Below are 24,657 nucleotides of genomic sequence, written 5' to 3'. Positions count from 1 at the left end.
ATGAGCTCCTGTATTGTTGTCCACTAGAGTGTTCCACCCTGAAAACATACAGGCACAAACAGCGAAATGGACTCAGCAGCTTGTGTTTATGCTCATGGATTTTTTTTAATCAAACACACCTGCACATGGCTGGCTATATATAGCAACAGTGGAGTTGTGCTCTGCTCCATACCTGTGAGGCTTTAGTAAGAATCAGTGTTTTGACTCATGGGCCATAACATCATGTACTGTGAAAGGGTCTGGGATTTCCATAAGTACTATCACTGTGGTTTGGAAGGAAATACATCATTTCAGAGGGCATACTAAAAGTAAAACTGGACATTTTACCACTCATTTGGCCCCTCAAAGTCCGATCATCTTAGAGACCTCTGCACTGCAGGAACCCAGACTGTGACCTGTTTTCTGAGGGATTCCCACGACACTCCAAACCAGAGCCGAGGACTGGGGAAGCAATGAGAGAGTAAGGGGGACCATCAGTCAAAGCCTTCTGCAAGGCGCAGAGGCCCACATACGAGGAAGGAGGGACACGCACACGCACACACATGCACACACACACACACGCACACACACACACAGGAATTTGTCCCAGATTCCATGGGCACTCACTGAGATGTTTATCATGTGTCTGTTATATGGTGAACAGAGAGAGCCTCAGATCTAAGGTCTGTGTGGCCACTACTGCCTTCATTTCCAAACAACACCCATCCAGACATTTAACAGGTGATTTCACCTCCCATTCTCCATGTGAACATCACTGGCTAGACTTGGTAGAGGGCACATTAATTAAAATAAATAAGCAAGAGCTTGCTTTCTATGTACTGCATACGTTGACTTGTGAACATTTACAGTTATGCCCACCTAAAACTATTTCAGCTTCGTAGGTCAGCTTATTGGTGCTATTTGTATAGAAAAGCATTGTTAAAAATCAGGTTTTGTGTGCAAATATCCCATGCTCGACTGCAGAAAGATTAGCATTGTCACAGAGACCGAGGTTGTGGTGATTGCTAACTTTTGACCTTTTCACTGGTTACTTAATCCATGGTGATCATCTGCCTTGTGGCACCAGGCAGCTAATTATAATCACCAAAGGAGAGCCCTGGTAGTCACTTATCAACAAGTACAATGAGACAATCACATTCAGACACCCATCTCTGCAGAAAATTGACCCAGGTATTATGTTCTGTAGTGGCTCCATCATCACAGAAAATACCTCGTTCTGCTGGATCCTGACAGGCAGAGGCTCTGAACCCTCCTGCTTTTAAAGGTGTTTCTTTTCATAGCCCCTAGGAGTTCTCTTGCCACCTTTGAACAATAATAGCAATAAAGATGTTTATTTTCCTAGATTTGATAATCAGCAACACATATGTGTGGGGGGGATTTCAATAACCCTGTATTAATAATCACCAATCAAAATATTGGAAACCCATTTATCATTCCTAATAAGTCTATGCAAGAAGAGTGAGCAGAAATAGCTCATTAACTATACAGCCTGCATTTGAATTTAAAAGACAGGAAGCTCCCAAAACACAAGCCTGGTCTGGAAAGTTCTATCGTATCCATAGGTTCATGTGTTCTCTCTAGCCCCGCCCCCGACCCCTGCTCTTGCTCTTACTCTGCTGTCCCTGCTCTTACTCTTGCTCTGCTCTTCCTGCCACAAGAGCATGCCTTTACTTCAAGAATCTCAGACACGGGGTTGGGGATTTAGCTCAGTGGTAGAGCGCTTGCCTAGCAAGCACAAGGCCCTGGGTTCGGTCCCCAGCTCCGGAAAAAAAAAGAAAAAAGAAAAAAAAAAAAAAAAGAATGTCAGACACAAAGCCACGCTTATTTTATCTGCTCATTTACTTGCAAATTTTGTCATAAAGGCAAGCTGGCCTCAATTTGTGATCCTTCCTAATTCTAGTTTTCCTTCTAACTGACCAATCATAACCCCACGTGACTATGAGGTTAATGTAAGTTAATCCAGGTAGTTAGCATATCCTTCACTATTCATGCTTGCTGGTTGCTTATGAGAACATTTTTTTAAAATCTGTACTTTGGGGAATTTTTAAATACATATTATTCTTACCCTTCTATCTCAAGAATAACTATATAATAAACTATATGTAAAACTATTTAAATTGTGGAGTAAGGCACACCATTAGGTTTTCATTGCCTCTTCTCTGTTTGTTGAAATTAAGCCTGTCCTCCTCCTGGAGGCAGCTACCAAAGCTGTTTCTAGGGCTTTCTGAGCACACCCTTATAGTTTGTCCCCCTGCTCTCCAGCTCGGTGCCTGGCTGCCAAATCTATCTTCTTGTTTCGCCTGTGTTGGCAATCTAACCTACAAGCTTCCTGAATGTGTGCTGGACCTCCCAAGGCAGCCTGTGTTCTCCTTTCTTTGAGCATGTCTTCTTAGAGTATCTCCCAGTTCTTCCCTCTAGCCGCCTCCATCAGTCTTGCCCTGCCTGGGTAAAATCCATTCAGTCTCAGAACCCTGCTCTCCACATCCCCTCCCACACCAAATCCTGTAGTCAGCTCTCTTCTCTCAGTACCTGGCCTGTTTGTCAGCCCGATGAGGTAACCTGTATCAGCTACAGGCTGAGAGGAGGTAGAGCCCATGAGTGACATGTCTTTTATGTTCTCCATGAACTCACATCTAATCACCCTTGAGTGAGGAATCCTTCACATGGTCTTCTTGACCCCCAGGGTACACATAGCTGTGTTCTGGACTGAGTATTCCCAATGACCTGTTTATGGGATGTTTAAGGAAGACAATGAGAACCATCTGTGTTGTCTGCATGGCTGTGGGGAAGTCTGGAGAAACACAAAGGGGATTCCCAAAATAACATTTCTAAGTTTCATCAGAGGTAGGTGCAGACAGTCAGAAACATTCGTCTAAAGTGTGAGTCACCAACAGTTTAGAATCTGCCAGAGTGGGGACTCAGGCTCCTATAGCTAAAATTGAGTCTTGTCCCTCGCTGTTGTGTTCTGCTTTTAGGTGGCAAAACATTTGCCCTGCAGTCTTTCTCACCCATCTAGAGGAGGTTCTGGGCCCTGGAACAGGGAATTGATGTGACTCTTCCCATTAAGGGAAAATATTCCTCCTCTTGTTAGGGGTGGTGATTCTGGCCCAAGGCCTGACCAACAAGCCAGACGGTCATGGATTGACGGGCACTTGGGCCCAAGCTTGGCCCCCTATCCTCTGTTGTGTTGTGCTGGGGCTCCCAACACATCTTTTTGTCTCTTGCCAGTTGTTTTCCTGTTCAGTTCTGCCAATTAACCTGGAGCGCCACAAAGTTCAACAACCACTGTAGCTTCTCAGCCCTCCTCTTGGTCCTGATTTTTACTGTGGCCAACTGTGTTCTAATTGTTTGGAGGAGGGCACTTCTCAAGCATAACCTCGTGAGGTGGCAGTACCCTGCTGACAGGATACCACACTTAGAAGCAGGTGTACGCCTGCGTCTGGAATCTGGCTTTGACATCCACCATGCTCTTTGCAACGGCATGTGGACTTTCAGCCTGCATTTTTAGTTCATTTGCTCAGACACATTACACAAATGGTTGTACCCTCCTCAATATATTTTAATGACACCAAGTGGTGCCTGATTAAAAGTAATCGTTTGCCAGAAGCCCCGTTACTCCAGAAGACAGCAGCTGTAGGATGTCAGTCCATTCCTAATGTACTCGGCACTTCCGTGTGGCTCAGAAACCTAGTGGATTTCACAAGAGAAAGCTGTTCTGTTCTCCAGTGCTGAAGGTGTTGGGACTTAATAACCTATATCTGATGGTTCTGAATCATTTTTCACTGAAGATGCCTACCAGAATTAATGATTAATAAAACTGTAGAATTCCCCCCCTAGTTTTCTTCAAAATGTGACCTGAAATAAGCAAGCTAACTTTATCTTTAATGAGCATATTAAATCTCCTAAACCTTGTTGCATGAAGGAAAACATTGAATTAATATAGTCTATTACTGTAAATGCTGGCTTCTCCTAACAGTCATACAGATAATAATTCAGCTAGGAGGTCACCATTTAGGCCAGATTAGCTGTAAAAATTGCCAATTTACTTTGTGCTACTTTGGTTCTAGAGAAGGTGGAGACAGAGCTCCCTATTATCAACCCCTTGTCAGCATCAAACATCACAATTGGAGAATTAACTTACCTTTGCACATTGCATATTTCCCAACTTAAAAAAAAACCTTGAAAGATAAAACTGAAATAGCCCAACGGAAAGCAAGAGGCCAGCCTTTGAGAGTTCTTTGGAGCAAGCTACCTGCCTCATGGCCATATAGCCATCCATCCATCCAGCCTCTGTCCATTGAATTTGCCTATGCTCTAGAGTTTCAGCTCTCATCAATATTCATGGGGTGAGCTCAGGATTGTTTGGGCTCTAATCTTGTCTTTTCAGGAGTTTGAGGTTTTCAGAACTGTACAATAGGTTCTACCAAAGGGTTTCACAAGTAGTTGAACACTGGGCCAACACTAGGTTTTTGTTTTATAAATGTTATATCTTTTATTTCTTCTCTGTGAGATATCACCCTGAACAGAACTCAGAGTAATTATAAGGTAATGTTACCATAATATGCTTTAGAATGCTCCAATGTACTTCAGTCCTTGCTGTGAAAGTTGAGGATTATAAGAGCCACAACTGAGAGGAGGGCCGAGGAGCAAGGAAATGCTTTCGTCACTTCTCCGGGGTCAGGGGGCATAGGGAACATGCATGAGGCACTCAGTGAATACCAGATGGGTGGATGTGTGTGTGTATGGGCACAATAATTTGAAGAATGAAAGAATAAGGAGGGGGAGATGTGTATGGGATGAGCCACCTGGGTGGGTGCATGTCTGGCTTCCTTGCCTGGGGACTTGGGAGACAGTCCTACTTTTCATGTAAACTGCAGGGAACATGTCCATCTCCTTTTACATGAGTACAGAATGGCTCCAAAGGGCCCTGTCTCCTGCCATTAATATAAAACTGCTGATTTAATGGAGCCGCTTTTGATCTATCAAGAAAAGACACACCTAATTCAATTTGGCTATTTTTCTAAGAGTAAGTGTCTTAATCTGCAAGAGAATGATTTGATTATAATTTAAAGTAATAATATTGCAGTCACATTTTTAGTCACGAAGATGATATCGAATGACTCTGCGAGGCTTAAGTGGAAAGTCCCAGAGAACAGTGAGAACTGGGACCTCAACAGCGTCCAGGCTGTTTCTGTTGTTTTCAGAGTATATTTTTGTTGCAATGGATGGAACTTTGGACAGAAAATTTGGCAAATTTTACAAAATGTAAAAACAGACATTCTTCATCAAAGTGCAAAATAGACTAAACCTAGAATATAATGACATAGAAAATCAAGATGTAAACATCTTTTTTTTTTTTTAATCTAACACATCCTTCTTGAAGTACATGGCGTCAGTAGAAAGTTTCTTTTCAACCTTTGTTCCCACTGGGTCAGGCTCATTTCTGTATTGCCCTCTGGATTTCTGAGAAAAAGATAAAATGTTTAGGTGAAATGAGGGGAGATGCTGAGCAAGTGTGTGGTCCACATCTGCTGACACCATCTTCCAAGTACAAAGGACAAGGAACAACTGAACAGCCTCCTGACCTCCCTCCACAGCCCTTCGTAAGCCAGGTCTACTTAGAGTTTGTTTACTCAGAAAATTGTTCTTGTACCTGACAACCTATGGGGTCACTGGAGTGCAGGACCAGGGGTACCAGGCCTAGGGCCCAGCAAGATGAGGAAGCATGGATTAGCCAGACAGGAGGGCTCTAAGGAAGAAGAAGGGGGGGGTGGCTTGCATGATTTCATCCCATGGAAGGCCTGGTCTGCTGCCCTGCTACAGGAGTGCCCACCCTGCAGAGCCACACGCCACTGTGCCGTGCCTGTTCTAATACTGAAACACTGTTAGCCACTTCATTTTGCATTCAGAGAAGTCTGAGTGGGAGAGCTGAGAAAAGGAGACAGATTTCCTCCATATGTCCATGTTATAAATGGCTATGTGGACCTGGCCCTCTGTCCACAGCGATGACACTCTTCTTTGCACATCGAGCTCAAGAGGCAGGCTGTGGCTGAGAACTAGGCAAGAAAGACAAGCTGCTGGCTGCACCTTCCGAGGTCTGGAACAAAACACCCAACTTGGCCTTCAGTCTCCTCTGTGAAAAGACCCTGAGCAGACAAGCTCCAGAAAGGGACGTCATGGTTAGGAATAATGAGATAGAACTGACCAAACACACTCAGGCAGAAAAGCACCAGATCACTCCAGCTGGTACTGGTACATACTGTACCCACGACTGACTGACGTAACAGCAGCTGAGGAGCTTAGAATGTAGCATGGCTCATGCCACAGACAGACACTTAAACTGAAGGGCTGGGAAAGCAGAATCATTTCTATTAGGGTGGGCTGCTGCAGAGTACCCTGAAAATCTAGTTGCCTTCAGAGAAGGCTGTGGTTCGGTGGTAGTACTTGCCTCATATATAGTAGCCTTGGGTTCCATCCCCTCACAGGAGGAGGAAAAGAAGGAGAAAGAAGATAAGGGAAGGGCAATCCTGTACAGGGCCTGTCTCCAAGAATACCCCATCAACTGTATCTGAGCTTCCTGCCGGACTCTGCCTTGTGTTTTCTAGAATCCCTTTAGTATCAAAAGAGAGAATGTCCCTACTTCAGCAGAAGTGTCACAGGAAAGCCCAACTACCTTATAAAGTCCTCAGCCCAGTGAACTTCACTTGAGGACTGGGAAACACGTGGTGTCTCCTCCAGAAGTCACTGGGAAAGCATCCCCTGTACTCACAACATTCATTCGTCAGACCATGCTCTGTTTATAAGAACTGCCTGCACAGCCTCCAGCCAAGAACACAGAGGGTGTGGAATGAGTACCATTGAGTCTGTTGTAAAACCAACACCTTTTCAGCAGCCTCTGGGAATTTTTGTGATCAAACTCAAGAGCAAAGCATCAGTCTTCTACCAGGGAAACTGTGACGCGGGTTAGTGGTAGAGCCTTTGCCTGACATGTGTGAGATCCTGGGTTTCATCCTCGGTGCCCCCTCTGCTTTAAAATTCCTATCAAGGGGCTGGGGATTTAGCTCAGTGGTAGAGCGCTTACCTAGGAAGCGCAAGGCCCTGGGTTCGGTCCCCAGCTCCGAAAAAAAGAACCAAAAAAATAATAATAATAATAAAAATAAAATAAAATAAAATTCCTATCAAAATAATTGAGGAGCTCACTTAAATTTCCTGGTCATTCTACCCAGTCCCCCACAAATATTGGGTCAAATGCCAAGGATGCAAAAGAAGAGCTTTTCCCTTCCTACTTCCCCAAACCACTTTCCAACAAGATGAGATGCCACCCCACCCTCCTCTGGCATTTTGGTCTTGCCCAGGGCAGATGTTTAACAAGCTGGTCCTACGGCTACAGATGAAGATGTTCTCTGTGCCCTGCAATGCTCGATGCCCAGTGTAGCTCCTGTCTTAATGAACGTTATCCACATGTTCTGTCTTGGATAGCATCAGTTCCTTTAATATCAAGTGACAGCCGTTTTGCTACTTTGAAACACCAAGGACCTCTGTGATATTAGAATTCCCCCAGATTTCCAGCTGGGGTTCCACAGTTTCAGTGTTACTTGTCTTGCTCTGGTAAGTCTGTGGTGCATTTTGGTTTCAGATACAGATCAGCAGCTCTGTTTATTAATCAGGCGTTAGGGCAACCCTGCACACTGCCAGTGCTCTAACCACTGAGTCGTCTCTCCAGCTTCCACCTTTATTATTCTTAAGTGTATAGAAGGAAGGAAAAAGAATTAACTAAAGCTCACAGTTTGTAAACAGCACAAAAAAGTAACCATTTCTTTCATTGCTTTCATAAATGAAGTCAAGAAAGTTGTTGGAGAACTTCGGATCAGGATAATTTCTGTAGAGTCTGAGATTCATAGGCAGCGGCTCAAACTCACTCTACAGCGCCCCCCACCTCCTTGAACTTTCAGCCTCCTGCCTCATCCTCCTGTGTGCATCAGACGAGTGCCACTACACCTAGTGTTCATTTGATTCTTGCAATCAACCTAGATATAAACTAATTTGTAGACTAAATGGAAATAGCTCCTAGTCCTCAATATCAGAGCACTTGTCCAATAATTATTAAATAATTCAGTTCAGTTGCATTGTACTAGATAATGCAGAGTGTTTTTTATTTAATAATTTTTCACTGAGCTAAAAGTCTGCATGTATTCCTATTTAATCATCTCCTCTGTTAGACTTTGCCATAAACTGGACTCAAGGCATTTTTAGATGACGTACATTTCTAATTGCCTTCCACTCAGTCTACACTTCATGAATAGAAAATGTCAACAGAAGAGTCCCAATGGTCATTGCCGTGATTACAGTCTAAAGTACATGTTTAGCTTCTATCATAGATCTTTGGGATGAGTGGAACCTATGAAAGAGAAGCCATCCAGATGACACTGGCTCCTTCCTCCCAGAAATCAAGCCATTGACAGGAACACCCAAAACTCTCAGACGTCAATCATCCCAACTGATCGCTTACTTCTCCAGTGGGTCTCATCAGCCACGCAGCCTGTTAAGCCCTTTCCCACCCAATTTGACAGCACTTTCTCAAGAACTGAAATTTGCAGAATGACTAATTTTCTTGTCAGTTACAGTTTTACTGCTGTGAGACTTTGATTGATGACCATGGGCATTTTCTGACATGTTGGTAGTAAGGTGCTCCAGGAGAACTGGAAAAGACAGAAATGGGAAAGGCAGTGATTAAAGATGCACTCCTCACCAGCCAGTCCCCAGGGAAGAAGAGAGCTGACCAATTCTTATGGATCAAAACCATGGCATCCTTGGTAAGTCTCAGACCCTGAGAGGAAGCCTTCAGTTCCTTTGCTGATGGCCTGGGGAGACGAGAGCAGCCCTCCTCCAAAAGTCTAATTTAATAGCCCAAGGAAGAGCTGCTCTCCCCCATTTCCATTTGTTCTTATCATTTCCTCAGAATTACTCTTAAACTGGGTTATGCAGGCGTTTTCTTCTTTTTGAGCAGCCGTGGACTAACCCCTCCAGGAGTGTATCATTAGGGCTGGAGACCTAATCTAATATCTCATACCTCCATGTGTCTCATTTCCTCTCCACTTCATGCAATTGCATTATTCAGCCAAGTCTCCTCTTCATGTCACCAGGCTGTGACATTTACATTGAATGATTCGTGTATTTGCAATCTTAAATAGTCCTAACATTAAAATTAGCATTCAGACTCTGTGCAAAGGATGTATGTCTTTAGAGTATAATTGCATCTACTCCCATGCTGGCCGTTTAAAAGTTCATCATTTTAGTTAGAGTGGTGCGCGGCTACCTGAACCCACCTATGGTGTATCCCACCTGGTGGCAGGTACCTACAAGTGTCAAGGAGCAGAAGTGTGTCGGGTCAGGGCTTCTGAGTTCAGCTGTGACCCTCTGTCAGGCTGTTCTGAGCCCCAACTCCTCCCACCTTTTCTGCCTTTTCACCTTCCTTCAAATATATGTATGCCACATGCCCCCAAAATATATCACCTACTTCCTCAGGTGTGCAAAGAACAAGTAAATTTTTGACGCTTTTGTACAAGTGCAATAAACACTGACTTAGAAGCAGCAACTGTGATATAAGGATAAATGCAGTGTTGAATCAGAATCCCTGGAACCATGAGCAAGTTAAGGTCTTGAGGTAAGTTCTCCTGGGTTCTCTAGGTGGGCACTAAATCCAAAGACAATTGTCCTGGTGATAGACAGACAAGGAAGAGGAAGTCATGTGCCCAGATAAGCAGGAGTACAAACATCCTCCTGGCATCTAAAGAAAGAACAGAATTTCACAGAGTTCCTAAGGGGAAGGGAATCCAGCTCTGTTGTTTGGGGATCTGGCCTTCCAACCTTGCATGAGATCCTGAACTTAACCCATATATTCTGGAATCCGTGATCTTCACAGAGAGCAGTAAAAGTTAGAAAATCTAGATTCTCGTCCCAGTTCCAGTGTAGGGTACCTGTGATACCAGAAAGCACTTGATGGTTTTGAGCTGACACTTTCCAGTAATGTAATTTGGTGCCTGCAGAGCCGAACCAGAGGCTCTCCCCAGCTCATCCACTGCTATGTTCCTTGAACAGAACCCATGAACCCACGCTAGGGTGGCCAGAGCAGGCCATCCATATTTACCTGCCTCTTTTACACAGGATTCTGGGCAGAGGCTTCCCAGGTAGGATTCCATTAATCTGCCCATTTTACCTCTGTGTAAACATGGTAAACCATACCTCTTGCAACAACTGTGCAAGTTGGAGCAGCTTATCCCTTCACCCATCTTGTGAGGAAAAGGACCTGAGCTGAAACCTAGGCCTTTCACCAGAAGCAAGCAGAGCCTGTGAGGTATTGTTTATAACCACTGAAGACAACCCAGTAGAGTATTAATAACTTGCGCAATTTGTATGTAAAAATGTAGGAGTAGTTTGCTAAGGAAGCTCGAATCCAGCCAGGCATAGCAGCTCCTATCTGTAGTCCCAAGCAGATGTCAAGTAGAGGCAGGAGCATGGTTTATTCAGGCCAAGCTGGGCTACTCACTAAGACTGCACTGAGAGGGTAAGGAATGACAAATACAAGATGGGTTTCTGCTTAGTAATTTGAAAGTCCTCTGAGGTGAGTGATCAAGGAACAAACTGCTCCTTTGAAAGGATTTGTATCATATTAATGAGGTAGTCATTCAGAATAGAATTAAAAGTTTTATGTTTGTAGGGTACTTTCAGGAGAGGAAAGAGTATTATCTAGTGTTAGAATGGGTGTAAGACTTATAGCTTAGTGCCTCGTCAGCCATCTGCATATGCCTGAGGAGGGTGACTGACCAAAGACAAATCATTTTGATGTGGACTGATATATCTGTTTTTCCTTTCTTTGAAGCTCTGTGGATAATAAGTGTCAGACAACATTGCTCCAATTCACCTTTGCTCAGAGTTGTTACATTTAGTTAAGATCCTTGGGGTAAAGTATTTATTGTACAAACACGAGGACCTCAGTTCGGATCCCCAGTGCCCACCTAAAAGCTGGACTCAGAAGCATGAGTTTGTAATCCCAGTGTGTGGGGAGCACAGAGACTGGCAGACCCGAGGGCTCACTGACCAGCCACTCTAGCCAAAACAGCAAGTTTTTGGTCTCAAAAATTAAACCAGGATTATATTTTTGCTAAGCTTACTAAACAAATGACTTGGGGCATTCATGTGTTCCCATCTGCTCAAAGCACTGTTCAAGCTAGGATGATACTTGCTTTCTCTTTGTCATGGTATTTAACATGCACTGGCTTGGACCCAAGTAAGTGGCATTTGATGTCTCTTCGTCTTACCCAACCCACCATGGATATTTGTCTCAACGACAGCACAAGTTTAATGCTAGTTACCACTGCTAGAGGCCAGCAGAGAATGGGTGTGATGTGTAACAGTCTAGGGCTTGAGTGGCAATCCTATGAAGGATCATTTCCTCCTTTGGTATCCAATTCTGGAAGCAGTTTTGATTCTCTCTGTTGTCTATAGATACAAGAATCAGACCATAAATATTCACACTGGGAGAATCCCAAAACTTAATGCCTGCTTCCTGTGATCGCAGTGCTGGACTGCCTCCTAAGAGTCCGGACCTCTCAGTCATGACAGGGGCCAGCCCCTTGACAGTTGGATGGTGTCATCCAAGATGAGGATGATGGACAGCCACCTGAGATCTATGTGCACCAGTCCTTCTGTAGGTTTGATTGTTTGATTAAGAAGACTACTTTCCAGAGAAGTCTTCCATGGAGACTCTAGCAAAGGGCTCACACATTTCTGTGTTCATCACCATTGTCCCCAGCTCTGTATGGGGATGTGTTAGACACAGTGGGACCTTTCAGGAAACAGCAGGACAATACTAGACAGAGTGTGACAAGTCTTTAGAGGGCCATGCTTGCTCTAACCCAGGCCCACAAGCAGACTGTACTGAAAGGGGGGGAGCCATGAATTGAGCGTTGACAGTGGGCCACAGCAGTCTGAAGGCTCAGGTGGTTGTCAACCATAAGTTTAGCTCAGCTCTTTGAGTAATTTGTCACGCCTGGCTCAGCCCCTGCTGGGCCAGCACGTGCCAGCTTAGTGTCAGAGGGCCTGTTCGCCAGACGGCCACTCAGGCCTAACATCCTGCTGTTCCCCGGACCAGCGGCTTGCTGGGGCCATACAGGGAGGGCCGCTGTGTGGTGACAGCCAAGTGCTGTGCAGAATGAGCATGCTCATAATGAGACGTGAATGGCATTAGTGGGTCCCTCTAGAATTGGGCCTGAGCAGGCGCCTCTCGCTGAGGAAGTTTGGCAGCCTGTTCATTAAGGCAAGTCACCAGGAGTTCAGCCTGCAGTCCAGGAGCCAGCTCTAGATCACGCTGTCCAGGCCTGGGGCTGTTGTGACCATCCATAGAAAAAAATCTTATCATCTTCAGAGGGCCACTTTTGAAAGCTTCCAATGCATATTCTCCAGTTTTTCTAAGTTTCTAAGGGAAATTGTAGCTGGAAGCAGATCCCAATATTACTTCTTACTTTTGTACCTGTACCAGATCCTGTATCTGCAGTTTGATTTGGTAACTATTGAATGTTTGAAATATGCAGGTCAGGGCAGAGAAGCATAGCTGTTCCTTTTGCACCTCAGCTAATGGATGTTTAAATTGTGATGGTCACACGTGGCTCCCAGGTGAATCAGCACTGCTCCAGAGTGCCTCAGGTCCCCTTGTGGTGTGACTCCATCCCTGAAGATATAAAAGAGTGGGGAGAGAGAACCTGCATCTCAAAACCAGTGTCAAGACTTTGCCAAAACAAAATAGAGAAGTGTCTCCAGTTTTAAAACAAACTCTAGAGAAACTACTTGGAAGGGCATAATCATTCCTAATTCCTCTTGAGAAGATTGTTTTAAGATACATAGGATGTTAGTGACATACAGAATCATGTTTCTTCTTTGCGGCCCAAGATAAAAATCCAAGGGAAATCTACATTTTCTGGGTTTTGTGTTCATGAAGAAATTGCACGATTTTCAAAATAATCAAAACACATCCTTTAACTTTTGCATCGATAATGAGGAAGGGAAAATGAGACATCATGCTGGCTTCCCCCAGTGCTAATTCCTAAAGTTCTGTGTGCAGCGCCTCCATTCATTGTCAGATCATTCTGACGGTTCCTGTTATTGGAAGTGCATGATTCACCTTCAGAGGAAACAGAAGCCTCACACAAAGGGGAAGATTTGCTTTCTGCCCTGTGAAAGGCTGCCACACGCAGGGGTCCTATTAAGACAGCTGGAAAGTTGCTTCAGCGTGTTACGCTTGTAAGTTTTATTGGTGACTGGTTTTTGATTACACATTTGAATGTTGTGTGTTCCAGACTGCAGCTTTAATTAGAAGGCAATGGTTTCTTTCTTTCTTTTCATTTTTTTTTTTTTTTGCAGTTACACTGTACACCATTCGCTACACCCTCCCTCCGTCCCCATTTCTATTTTCTAATGCTCATCGCTTACCCTGCTCAGAGGCTCTGCTGCCCTTGCAGAATAGAATTCCTGGCCTTCTCCTCCCAATAAGTTATGTTTTCTTTCCTTTGTTGAAAGTCCTCGATACCATATCACCAGTTCTTACTTGAAGTGTCAGTTCCTTGTGTCCTTAGACTGAGATGAGAATTCTAGATCTGGAGTGAAGGGGAAGACTGTCACAACTCACCATTCCAACGTTGTTATATTTGACCACCTCTCCTCTGCCTAAGTCAGCCTTCGCGATGATATGACCAGCACTTTGCTATAATCCTGTAACTTTAATAATATGTATGTATGTGTGTATGTATATATGTGTATGTAAGTATGTATGTATAAATACACATTAAGTCATGTTACTGTTGTATATAAATGAAGCCTGAAAGAAATCTAGGTCTTAAAACTAGCATCTCACTATTATGTGTGACAAATATTTAACTTTCTGGCAATGCTAAAGAGTTTCCAAGATGGTTTTCACACAGAACGGGAAAGCTGAGTAACTGCATTTAAAACAAATCGCCCCGTGCTCCGAGAGCCATGCTCCAAGAGCCATTCTGCACGCGTGTTTGTCTCCTTAACTAATTACTGCAGCTACGAAGAGCGAGCGCTGTATCTGGAAGCAATAATTCAAAACCACCGGGAAGTCATGACATTTGAGGATTTCGCTGCCCAAGTCTTTTCTCCCTCTCCCAGCTACTCTCTCAGTGGAACGGGTGAGTGTCTACATTATTCTCCTCTCTCCCGCTTAAGACGTATTTGAGTAGCAGATGTACACCTGTTTTTCACAGATAAATGCTTGCAAATTTAAGAAGAACATTCTCCCTCTGAATCAACTAATGAATTTCAAAAGGAATGATGACATTCACTTTAATTTGTTTTGTATCCGAGCTGTTCGCTGTGTTCCTTTCTTCCACTACCCTGTTAACCCTGGAATCTAGCGGGGTTAATGAACTTTTTCTCAATAATGTGCTCCAGTTCATTCAGGAGTGTGAGTTTCTTGCTGAGCTGGGAATATGTTGTTTAAGAGAGATGCCCAAATCACTGCATACTTATCAGAAAAGAGTTCCTCACAGTCGAAGCCGGTGCTCCTAATGCTAAATGGGGATTATGCCGCTGAGATACTAGGGTCGGGGATTAATGCTGGAGACAGGGAAGGACAGCGTCCCTAGGCCCATCATTACAGAGGGCCGAGTGCAGGCTGCTCTCCGGAGTCGTTGGTGTCATGTGGACAAGCCACTGACCAGAGCAGCACCTGGTGTGGACCCTTTAGAAAGTACATTATAATGGCTTTCATTTAGTAGGTCAGTGGAACTACAGAATTTTCCAGGGATTTCCTTACTTTTAGATGCATACTATTTCTATAATACTGTCAATTTGGGAAAAAAAAGTATGTCCTGCCATTTAAATTGCTGATATGATTATTACAGGTTTTTTTTCAAAGAATAAAATTACTAGTAAATTTCCACATGCTGTTACAGATTAATTGCCTGTCAAGACAGTAAGTGGAATATTTAGTCTACAACATGTTGAAATTCTCAATGAGGGGCTTCCTTCACCTTCCCTGGTTTCAGCACAGCTATAAGGATGCTTAATAGATTTCTAGCCTGTGTTAATTGCTTCTGAACACAGGCTTGCTTCTCCTGTGCTGACTTGTTAACAAATATCTTACACACAAAGTGAAAAAAATTAAATTCAGTGAAATAAATCACTTACAAATAAAATCAGCCATGCGTCATTGTTTAACATCGCTGGCTTCAGTCCGTGCTTCTCGGAGCTTTGTTGGGAGATAAGAGAGAGAGGCAGGCACTTGCATGGGAAGCCAGGAGCAGCAGGCAGAAGGCTTGGGAGATAAGCAAGCTGGCAGAGGTGCGGAGCTCCATTTACATAATCACGCCTCTGCTTCCTGGGGAGGCGAGAGAAACACAGGGATGGCCTCTATTGATCTTTGTTGAACTGGGATACTGAGCAACATGAGAAAAGCTTATAACTTAAAGCTTTGATTAATGTTTCTTACATTAAAAAAAACTAGAACAGCTGTGAATTGAATTCTTTTATACGCTCTGCCAGCATTCTATCTAAGACAAGAAAAAAATCTGCTTCAAGGAGAATGAAGATTTCATACCCAGTCTGGCTAGAGGTTTAGAATTGCGTCTGATTTCCCAGTAAAAGAGCAGGAGGAATCCGCAGCAGGCCTATGCTCAGAGCCCTTTCAGCCCCTCCTCATCCTTTGGAGACACTGGGACCTGGGTTTTTTCAGTGGAGGCTTTGGTTTTGGTTTTGGTTTTGGTTTTGGTTTTTAACTTCCAAGAAAGCATTTTATTCCTTAAAAATAAAAGAAAAAAAATGAAATGATAACCTTTTATATTTCTTAACTTTTTATTTTTAAGGTTGATGATGATCAATGTTATTGAAATAATAATGGATGTTATTTTCTAAGTATATTTTAGCCTCTGTATAAATAAAGTTCATAATTATTCAACCAGTTCGGATGCAGTTCCTAGGACTGATGGAGCATTTTGATTTCTGTGACCATTTTGGAGAAGGGTACTTAATACATTTTTTTTTTTTTTGGAGAATGTCCTATTTTATTTTTCTTTAATTATTTAATAAAAATTCTGACAGCTTGTCAGGTCAGGCATTAGAACTTTTATGCATGGGGCAAGAAACCAAATGTAGAACACCAAGGCAAAGGCGTTTTGTCCTTCAGATCAGTATCAGCACCGCATCCCGTCGTGTTCATGGCTTCTGTTTGCCCTTCACAGTGATAAGGACAGAGATAGAAATAGGGTCTATCTGAACTACAGTGTGAGGGCATTGCAGTGAGGATGGGCTTCAGCCCCGTGCACAGGCTCTCTCTGAGAGCTGTATTCTTCCTGGCGTGTGTGCAGACTCCACCCCTACTTTCACAGAGGAAAACACTATTCACAGTGGCTTTTTAATTTTTTGGGACAAGCACAGTCAAAACCAGATGAGCCCAGCCCAGCCAACTTACACTCAGAGACTGAGGTGAAGTCTGCTCTTCCAGGCAACTGGAAAAATAGACCCTGAACTGCTTATGTCCCCACAGTGCACAAAGGGTCTAGTCAGACTCTCTGTGACCATTTATACCATCAAAGCAGGACTGTGGGCTCCTTACATACATATGCACAGACTTCCCTAGGATACAGTCTTTAAGGAAGATACCTGCATTGACTCTGTAGTATAGTATAGCCAGGAAGCAGCACACGGTCCCACGGTAGAGAGAAAATGTGCAGGTGAGCTTGACTCTATTGATGGGAAATGCCTGTGCCTCCCACATTCCCTGACCACAGAGCCCTAGGGGCCAGAACACCAAAATGAGTGCACTTCTGTCCCTGGTAGATACACCATGAGCTCTGAATAGGGACATGGGACTCAAATACAAGAGTTCATCTTCTGTCAACAGCTTTAAAAGAGGATTCATCTCCCAACCAGAAGTACTGTTTTAAAGCAGCCCTTTGTATCTGTTGCATCCATTGCTTGAATTAATAATACTCTGTATGAAAGGTATTTGTATAACTCTTTTACCTAGTCCTGCCTGCGGTTTGCCATTTGATCCCTTCCCTTGTTGGCAAACAATAGATAATCTAAAAGGTAGCCGACATTAACATCTATATATCTCATGCATGCATATTTGTGTGTGCTTAACCCACACAGCTATGGGAGTAGAGGACTAAGTTTGTGTTTCCATGTTATCAAGGAAGGGGGAAAGCAGAGAGGCCTGCCTGTAAAGAGTTAACTGGAATGGGCACCCTCGAGTGCTGGGGAGGGACTGATGTAATCACTACAGCTCACAGCCAAGTGCATCTGTTCACCATGAGGTCATTCTTCTGCATGCTAATGACCTGGAGAATCCAGTCTGATGTTTGACATTATCCAAAGGGACATAGTGTAAATCTTTACCTTTGGGAGCTGCTCTTAACAAACAAAAATGGGGAAAGAAACTTGTTTGGACTTGCATGGGGGTTTCCTTGTTGCTGGGTTTTTTTGGTGTTTTTTTCACCCCCTGAAGCTGCTCTAAAGATTGTGTGTCTGGACCTTAAAATCTTGAGGAGTCCACTTGTGTGTACTGATAAATGAATGCCAAAATAGCCATTATGGTCACAGCTAGCAGTTTGGCAGTTGAGAACAGTAGGTATGTCTCATGTAATATCTAACTTTCAGCATTTAAAATTACCTGGAGAGAAGTTGGTGAGAATATGTTTTTATTCCAAGGAATGTATAAAACCAAGTTCAAGGAGATTTGTTCTCGGTGTTCCTGGATTGGCTGGTGTTCGCCTGAGATGCCAGCACTGGTTATGGCTCCTGCCCACTTCAATATTGCTGTGGAGGGCCAGCAGAGGGAGCACAGGTCTTTGTTTATTTGTGAGTTTCAAAAACATAGCCCTCGATTTCTCCAAGACAGGGTCAGCAGTTCTTTCTCCTTCATGACAGGCAAGGTGGCAAGGCTCCAGGACAATAGATAATAGAGCAAGTGGGCAAAAATGTGTCACCACGACTTTGATCCACTATCTGCTACTTGAATGTAGGTCATATTTAGGGCTTAAACCAGATTAGTCTGGGTCAGTCTTAAGATGCTGCCACTGTCCAAAGCTGCAAACTTTCCTCTTTCTCAGATATGTGCCTGGATGGCCTCTTGGAAAGGAGTATTGTGTTCATCTGTCTCGTAGAATAGACTTTCGTCATTCTTTTCTGTTATCCACTACAACAGCTTTTAACATTGTACCAGAAACCCTAACTTGGTACCATTAGGTCCACTGTGTAGGAAGCTATGAAATGAATTCAGAAAGCTGCAGACCTCCCGCTACACCTTGGTCCCAAAGGGAATCCAGGCTGTAGATACTGCACTAGTTCTGTAGTTCACTGTCCTTTTCCCCAAGGGGTGAAGTTCTACCAGCTTCCCCTTGTTAAGGCCACCATGCACTATATCATACCAGCATCCTACAGGCTTATGATTCTGAATACAGATCCTGGAAGGAACATTTTACAGGGCAATTAACAATCAAATTAGCCCTCAGAAACAGACAGGTAAAGCCCAACCCTGATCCAACAAGCTTTTCATACTGGTGGAAAGGGTAATCCCCTGTGTATCACTGTCCGTATCCTAGCCACTCTTCCTCCCTCCTTCCCACTCTCCCTCCCTGTCAAAGTGGTCTTAGTGAGGCTTAGGTTCACAGCACAGCTTCTGCTTCTTATGTATTTAGCTTTATCATAGCTTAGGGAAGCCAGCAAAGAGCATCCGAGAATGTGGAGGTAGAAGGGACTTCAGAGAATATCAAGTCTAGCCTCCTCTTAGTAGTTTTGACTAAGCTGAAGCATAAACCAAGAGTGAACAACTGAAGATTGCAGACAAGTAGCCCTCGCCATCCATTCCACGCATGGACATGCCAACCCAGTGCCTACCCTGTGATGATGGCCCTATAAATCAAGCAATAGTGGCTGGTTTGTTGTCAATATTAAAGCCCAGAATTAAATTTGAAAATTGCACTAGAGAACCCAGACATTTTCTGTAAACATGAGTTCTCTTATGTCACTGTCTACTCAAGAGCTCACAACCAGCCCCTTACACCCTCAGCACACTTGGCTGTCCCTGACCAAAATGTTGCCATGTGTTCTGTAGATAGATAACTACCTCCATCCCAACAATGCCATCTGGCCCCAGCCTAGATCCCCTCCACACAGCCAGCTCGATACCGACCCATGGTGCTTTTGTTTTGTAACTTGTACATGTGTTCTTGAAAAGGTGAGAAGATGTTGGTAGAAAGTTCTTTACCTCTCTTAATCCCAGCATTACCCAGACCAGCATGCTTCCTCCATGAAATGCTATATTTTAGAGTTAACAACTTACAGGGGATTTATGTAACTCTTACAGGCGCAGGAGAATCTGCACTTCTGTCTCATTGGTTTTTTTTGTTTGTTTGTTTTTGTTTTTAGAACATGTAACCCTGGAGAGAGAGAGAGAGAGAGAGAGAGAGAGAGAGAGAGAGAGAGAGAGAGAGAGAGAGTGTGTGTGTGTGTTCATTTAAGGGGGCTATAAATTCTTTAGAATAATGTCTGCCATCTCTTGTTTTACAACCCATGCGACAGGAGGGACATAGAAAAGCAGGGCAGGAATAAGTGAGGCTGTTGCTTTAAGTGGTACAGGTGTGTCTCCAGACCACAGATGTGTTGGGTCTGATGCAAGATGCAGAACAAACACCTATAATTACATTTCATCTGCCTTCTCCCTTCTCGATCTCTTAGGAAAAGTGGGTCAGTGACAAGCAATATGGTCAAAGCCTGATATGGAGAGAGGGGGGAAGGCAGGAGCCAGGTTAATCCCCAGGCTGGATAGTGCAGTTCTGAGTAACTGAAACCTGATTCTGGGTGCTTTTGTAAGTGATGCTCAGGGTTTCAGAGGGAACTCTCCACGGCCCTGTTTGTCACCTCTCTGTTTTGTGCTTATTCATCCCTGCATCCTTTTAACACTCCATCACTCCCCTCCTGTTGCTCTGGGAGACAGGCAGAAGTGAGACATATTTTTCCATTTGGTCAGCTAGAAAGTGATACTGCGGCCTGTCAGATGTGACGTCCCTGAGAAGGCTCTGCCTGCCTTCTGTTGGCTGCTGCCACTGAGCAGAACTCTAAAGGGTACTTAAGGATGCACACAAACTTCCGGGACCCTTGAGAAGACCCATGTCTCTTCTTTTGTGGTAATGAGTCTTGAAAAAAAAAGATATGCATGAATACTCTATGTCCAAAAAGGAAAAAAGAAATCCTAGATAGCTACAGCAGAATGTGACTGCAAGTGAAAGCAACCCTGCCAGCCATGATGTGAACTCTCCTGCGGCGGGCGGGCTGTGCCGTCTGTCTTGTGATCCTGGAGCTTGGGAGAAGGAGCTTGCCTCCTGTGTCCTTCACCATCCACTGATGGTTCAGCTTTTACCTTTGCAACACTGGCTAGAACCCAGGACGTCTGAGAACTAAAAAACCTTCCACAAGACCAGGATGGACTGAATGGATTGGGGGAAAGCCTTTCAGACACTCATGGGCCAGACCAGTGCTGGGACTTGAGTCCATAGCTTCTGAGGACGGGAAGGGAGCTGGCGTGTTAGCTGTTTAGAACGTGCGTCTGTGGAAACACTCCAGAGCGTCTGCTTTCTATGCGACACTGTAGTCACTCAGTCCTGCTTCCTTCCAGGATTTTATGTGCAGGTGGCATCTCTTTCCCGCCTAACTGCTAATTATGGCTCAGGGGACACTGAAGCAGTTACCAAGGGATGGCCACCAGATACCAAGAATCTTTCTCAGACGGAGTTTTGGAAATGAACCTTAATTAAGGCTTATTCAAAATAACCTTTACGGTTTTACTGAGGCAAGCCCAGGGTCTGGGACGGCCCGGGCTCACATTCTTTGTCAGTGGCAGTTGTGGCCTTCATGTCAATCTGTCCTTGCAGGTGGTCCATGTGCAGCCTTGCAGCTGGGGCCTTCCTGGAAGACTCGATGACTCTGCCTGGATTTCCACTTAGCAAAGAGCAAACTAGAGCAAAGCCAACTGAAGCTCTCGTGCTGGCATTGGAGTACGCAGTTGGATAGAAGGAATGTTCTGTGCTACTTTACAGGGACACTCAGGGTGACACCCAGGGTCAGGGGAAAGCCTATAAATTTGCTCTTAAAGCCCCGAAAAATACTGAGTGGAAATATTTATTTTTTGAAATGGGGAAAGGAAACATGCTAGTCAATATTGCAAGGAGATGTGTAGATGGAAGGAAGGGAGGAAGAGGAGTGAATTTATAGCATTATATGGCCAACATTGACTTCTTGGAATATAAGAAAGTTCACAGCATTATGAAAGAGAAAGAATAACCAAAGCCTGTTGTTTTCACCACTGACAGAACATAAAATGATAAAATCCCAGATGAACTCCACCTACCTGTGTCCCCCCCCAACCTGCTGGAGGCCACAATGAGATATTGAAATTCTGGCCAGCCTTGAATCCTGGTGATCACCACACCTCTCCTGAAGCTCCATCAGTCCATACTACAACAGCTTCACTCCTTGGAGCACCTCACAAACCCCATAGGGTAGGGTTTCAGACAGTCACTCCACCCCCATAAGGGGACTTAATAGGAGAGGCATAACATGGGCAAAGCAGAAAGGTACCTTGCCTTCTTTGAGGCTACCTCCCAGAGAAGAGAGAAGGAGTCAGCCATCAGGAGCTCCTTGGTGCTAAGCAAGAAAAGACAGTGGGGGCTAAGAGGCAAAACCTATCCCAGTGTGGAGGTATACATTTAAACAGACCCCGTCAGCCCCTCGTTTGCCTACATGTGAGCACTGCTTCAGCATAGCTCTCCACAATGGATGGCTTCTGGGGTGGTGGTGCTGGGGGGGGATGCTGGTGGAGAAAGGCTCACCCTCTCTTGTAGGACTGGCCACTAGGGGTCTGACCATGCTCCAGTGAGTACATGGACAACACAAAATGGACTTGTTTGTTTGTTTTTAGTTTTTCTTTTTTGGAGGAAGAACTGGGGGATGAGCACAATCCAGGTGATTGATGTGAGATTCTCAAATACTTAAAAAAGGGGGGCCATGGAGGAGGGATAACAGGTCAGCAAAGGCCTCACTGGGAGTAAGATACTGATGAAAACTCTGGACAGAGTTGAGGAAATGGGCCATATGTAGGAGCCAGGCAGAAAACAGACAGGGGAAAACCCTGACAGGTGGAGCTTTCTTGACACTCCTGGGAATAGTGAAGGTCTGGGGCTTGGAAGAACAGAGCCATCCATGAATGAAGATTCAAAAGACAAAAAAAAAAAAAAGTTAGCTAGACAGCTAGCTTTTGGAGAAGTAGGGTAACACACTATGATCATCGTTTGAAAGGCGTCTGTGGAGACTGGACACTGGCAGCAAGGACAAGTTAGATAATACCTCACTGTACTAACAATTCATTCACTGTATCACCTGGTACACAACAGGCCTGTGGTACTGTGGCTGTCAGGAGAAGGCTGTGGCAGTACAGAGACATCCCTCCTAAAAAGTTATTACGAGTGCACTAAGCCCCACACACCATGGTACCATGGGACACAATCCTTTCCCTTGGCTACCCAGGCGACAGGAAGGTGAGCATGAGGCAGACAGAACTTTGGTCATTCACTCCACTCTGGCCTTGAGCTATGTAAATAACTGAGCAGCAAGGAGAAAACCAACGACTGAGCCATGGGCAGATCAGGAAGTGGTTCTTGCAGTCCTGACTCAGTCAAAAAGCCACATGTGGTACATGCCTACAGGCCCAGCTACTTGAGAGACTGAAGTGAGAGGATCCCTTGAGCCCAGGTGTTCAAGGCCAGCCTGGAGAATACAGCAAGATCCCATCTCAAAGCAGTGGGGGAAGGTCTGCAGAACACTCCACAGAACTTAGTTGCTTCTTACAACAGGCCGCTTCTGTGCACTTGCCCCACCATCTGCCCTTGTGAGGAGGGGTTATCTCCCTCCTTGGCAGGTGAAGAACTGAAGAAAATGCTGTTTTCATGTCATGTGGCTGCCTGGTCATGGCAAGATCTGGGCCTTCTATCCAGACAAGACACGTTCTTGGATACCTTTGGGCATCCATTGTGTTGGAGCAAATCCACAGGAAGAAGCAGACCAAGAGGAACCCTTTTATTGTACCAAAAGTAAAGCATTCCCCTCAAAGGCAGAAAGGACTAATGTGTTGGGTTTATGGCCTGAGTAACGTGGTAGAGTAGCAAATGCTCTCTCTCCTCCTTTCACCCGCACACCTGAGAAACGTAACTAACGTGAACTGAATTGTTATCTGCTCCCAACTTCAGTGGGGTGCACAGCCAGAGCTCCAGGAGACAAAGCCTTGACCCCAGGCCCATTACTGCCTCTGACTGTCTGAAGACAACAGGAGTGTTTTGTTTGCTCGTGTTTGGGTGCTAGATGTCGGGTCTAAGGACTCATGCAGTTTTAATAGGTAACCCATCACAGGACCAGATCCCAGTCCCATCCCAGCTCCAAGGAGGCTGTTTCTATCAACCAAACTATGGAGGAGCTCCATTTCTCCTCTGCTGTTTCCTTGGATACCTCAGAACATACTAGGACTCACAGTGCTCCCCCAGAAATGTCCACAGACCTAACTGTTGCTTATCAGGGAGTTAAAAAGTGCAGTCATAAGAGACAGACACACCAAACCCAAGGAGCACAGAGGCAGAACACCCCTCTCCCTCCCCAAACAGGCCACTCTTGAGTGTTTTTAAGAAAACCGAACTCAAGTTACAGGACATCTTAAAGTCAGCCTCGGGCACTAGGAGTAGTGTGTCACCTGCAGGAAGTGTATCTGCTTTGAGGGTGCTGTGAAGTCGGTATTGTGGCTCAGCTCAGGAGGTGTTGGCGACGTCCACGTGACCTCATAGCTACTCTGCCCCCTCCTTCCTGGGCCCACAGGTGCATTTTCTCCCTAAATCTTGAGATCATTCTGGTGTTGCTTTTGGAATGAAAAGAGTACAGAATTTTTCTCCGATCACTTTCTGTCCTGTTCTGCCTTGTTTTTTAAATTGTGAGGGAAGTATAACTCAGTGGTAAATACTTGACCACCACCCACACTGGCTTCAACCTCTGCTATACAAAGGGATAAAAAGGAAACTTTAAAAAAAGGGGGGGGAGGGGACTGTATTGAGATATAATTTGCATATCATACAAATTATGCAATTAAAGAATACAATTGATACTTTCTTAAGTGTTTTCAAAGATTGTACAATTATTTCCATAGACTAATTCCAGAGTGTTTCATTTCCCCTAGAAACAAAGCACACTCATAGTCTTCATTCTTTCCACAAACCTTACCCTCGGTCCTGTGAAACCACTAACCCACCTTCATTTTTCTGCATCTACCTATTCTATATGTATAAATGCAACCAGGTAATGTGATGACTTGGCCTCTTTCACATAACGTGTTTTCAAAGTTCATTCATGCTGTAGCATTCAGTGTGTGTGTGTGTGTGTGTGTGTGTGTGTGTGTGTGTGTGTGTGTGTTTTTAAGATTTATTTACTTGTTTTATTTATGTGAGTACACTGTAACTATCTTCAGACACACCAGGAAAGGGCATCGGATCCCATTATAGATATTGTGAGCCACCATCATGTGGTTGCTGGGAATTGAACTCAGTGCTC

General features: G+C 44.5%; 1 protein-coding gene and 1 long non-coding RNA gene across 6 annotated transcripts in view; one reads left to right on the top strand and one right to left on the bottom strand.

Annotated features, from left to right (window-relative positions):
- Positions 1–24,657, top strand: part of Ralgapa2 (Ral GTPase activating protein catalytic subunit alpha 2) — a 282,313-nt gene that overhangs the window by 247,614 nt on the left and 10,042 nt on the right. For 2 of the 3 annotated variants that reach the window (NM_001421313.1, XM_087651017.1), the window contains 1 exon segment: positions 14,083–14,204. In NM_001421313.1, the coding sequence (NP_001408242.1) occupies positions 14,083–14,204 (122 nt within the window). 3 annotated transcript variants of the gene reach the window in all.
- Positions 7,719–15,728, bottom strand: LOC134486169 (uncharacterized). 3 transcript variants are annotated; one of them, XR_015684651.1, is made up of 5 exons: positions 15,614–15,718; positions 15,205–15,394; positions 13,486–13,649; positions 12,530–12,727; positions 7,719–8,699 (listed from the first exon to the last, which is right to left on the bottom strand). It is a non-coding gene; the product is annotated as an uncharacterized LOC134486169 (long non-coding RNA). The 3 variants fall into 3 exon arrangements; XR_015684650.1 differs by lacking the exon at positions 12,530–12,727 and having other exon boundaries at positions 15,614–15,728; XR_015684652.1 differs by lacking the exon at positions 15,614–15,718 and having other exon boundaries at positions 12,626–12,727; positions 15,205–15,330.

Source organism: Rattus norvegicus, chromosome 3, assembly GCF_021556685.1.
Source record: "Rattus norvegicus strain SHRSP/BbbUtx chromosome 3, alternate assembly SHRSP_T2T, whole genome shotgun sequence".
Lineage (NCBI taxonomy): Eukaryota > Metazoa > Chordata > Mammalia > Rodentia > Muridae > Rattus > Rattus norvegicus.
This window is presented reverse-complemented; position numbering and strand designations above follow the sequence as displayed.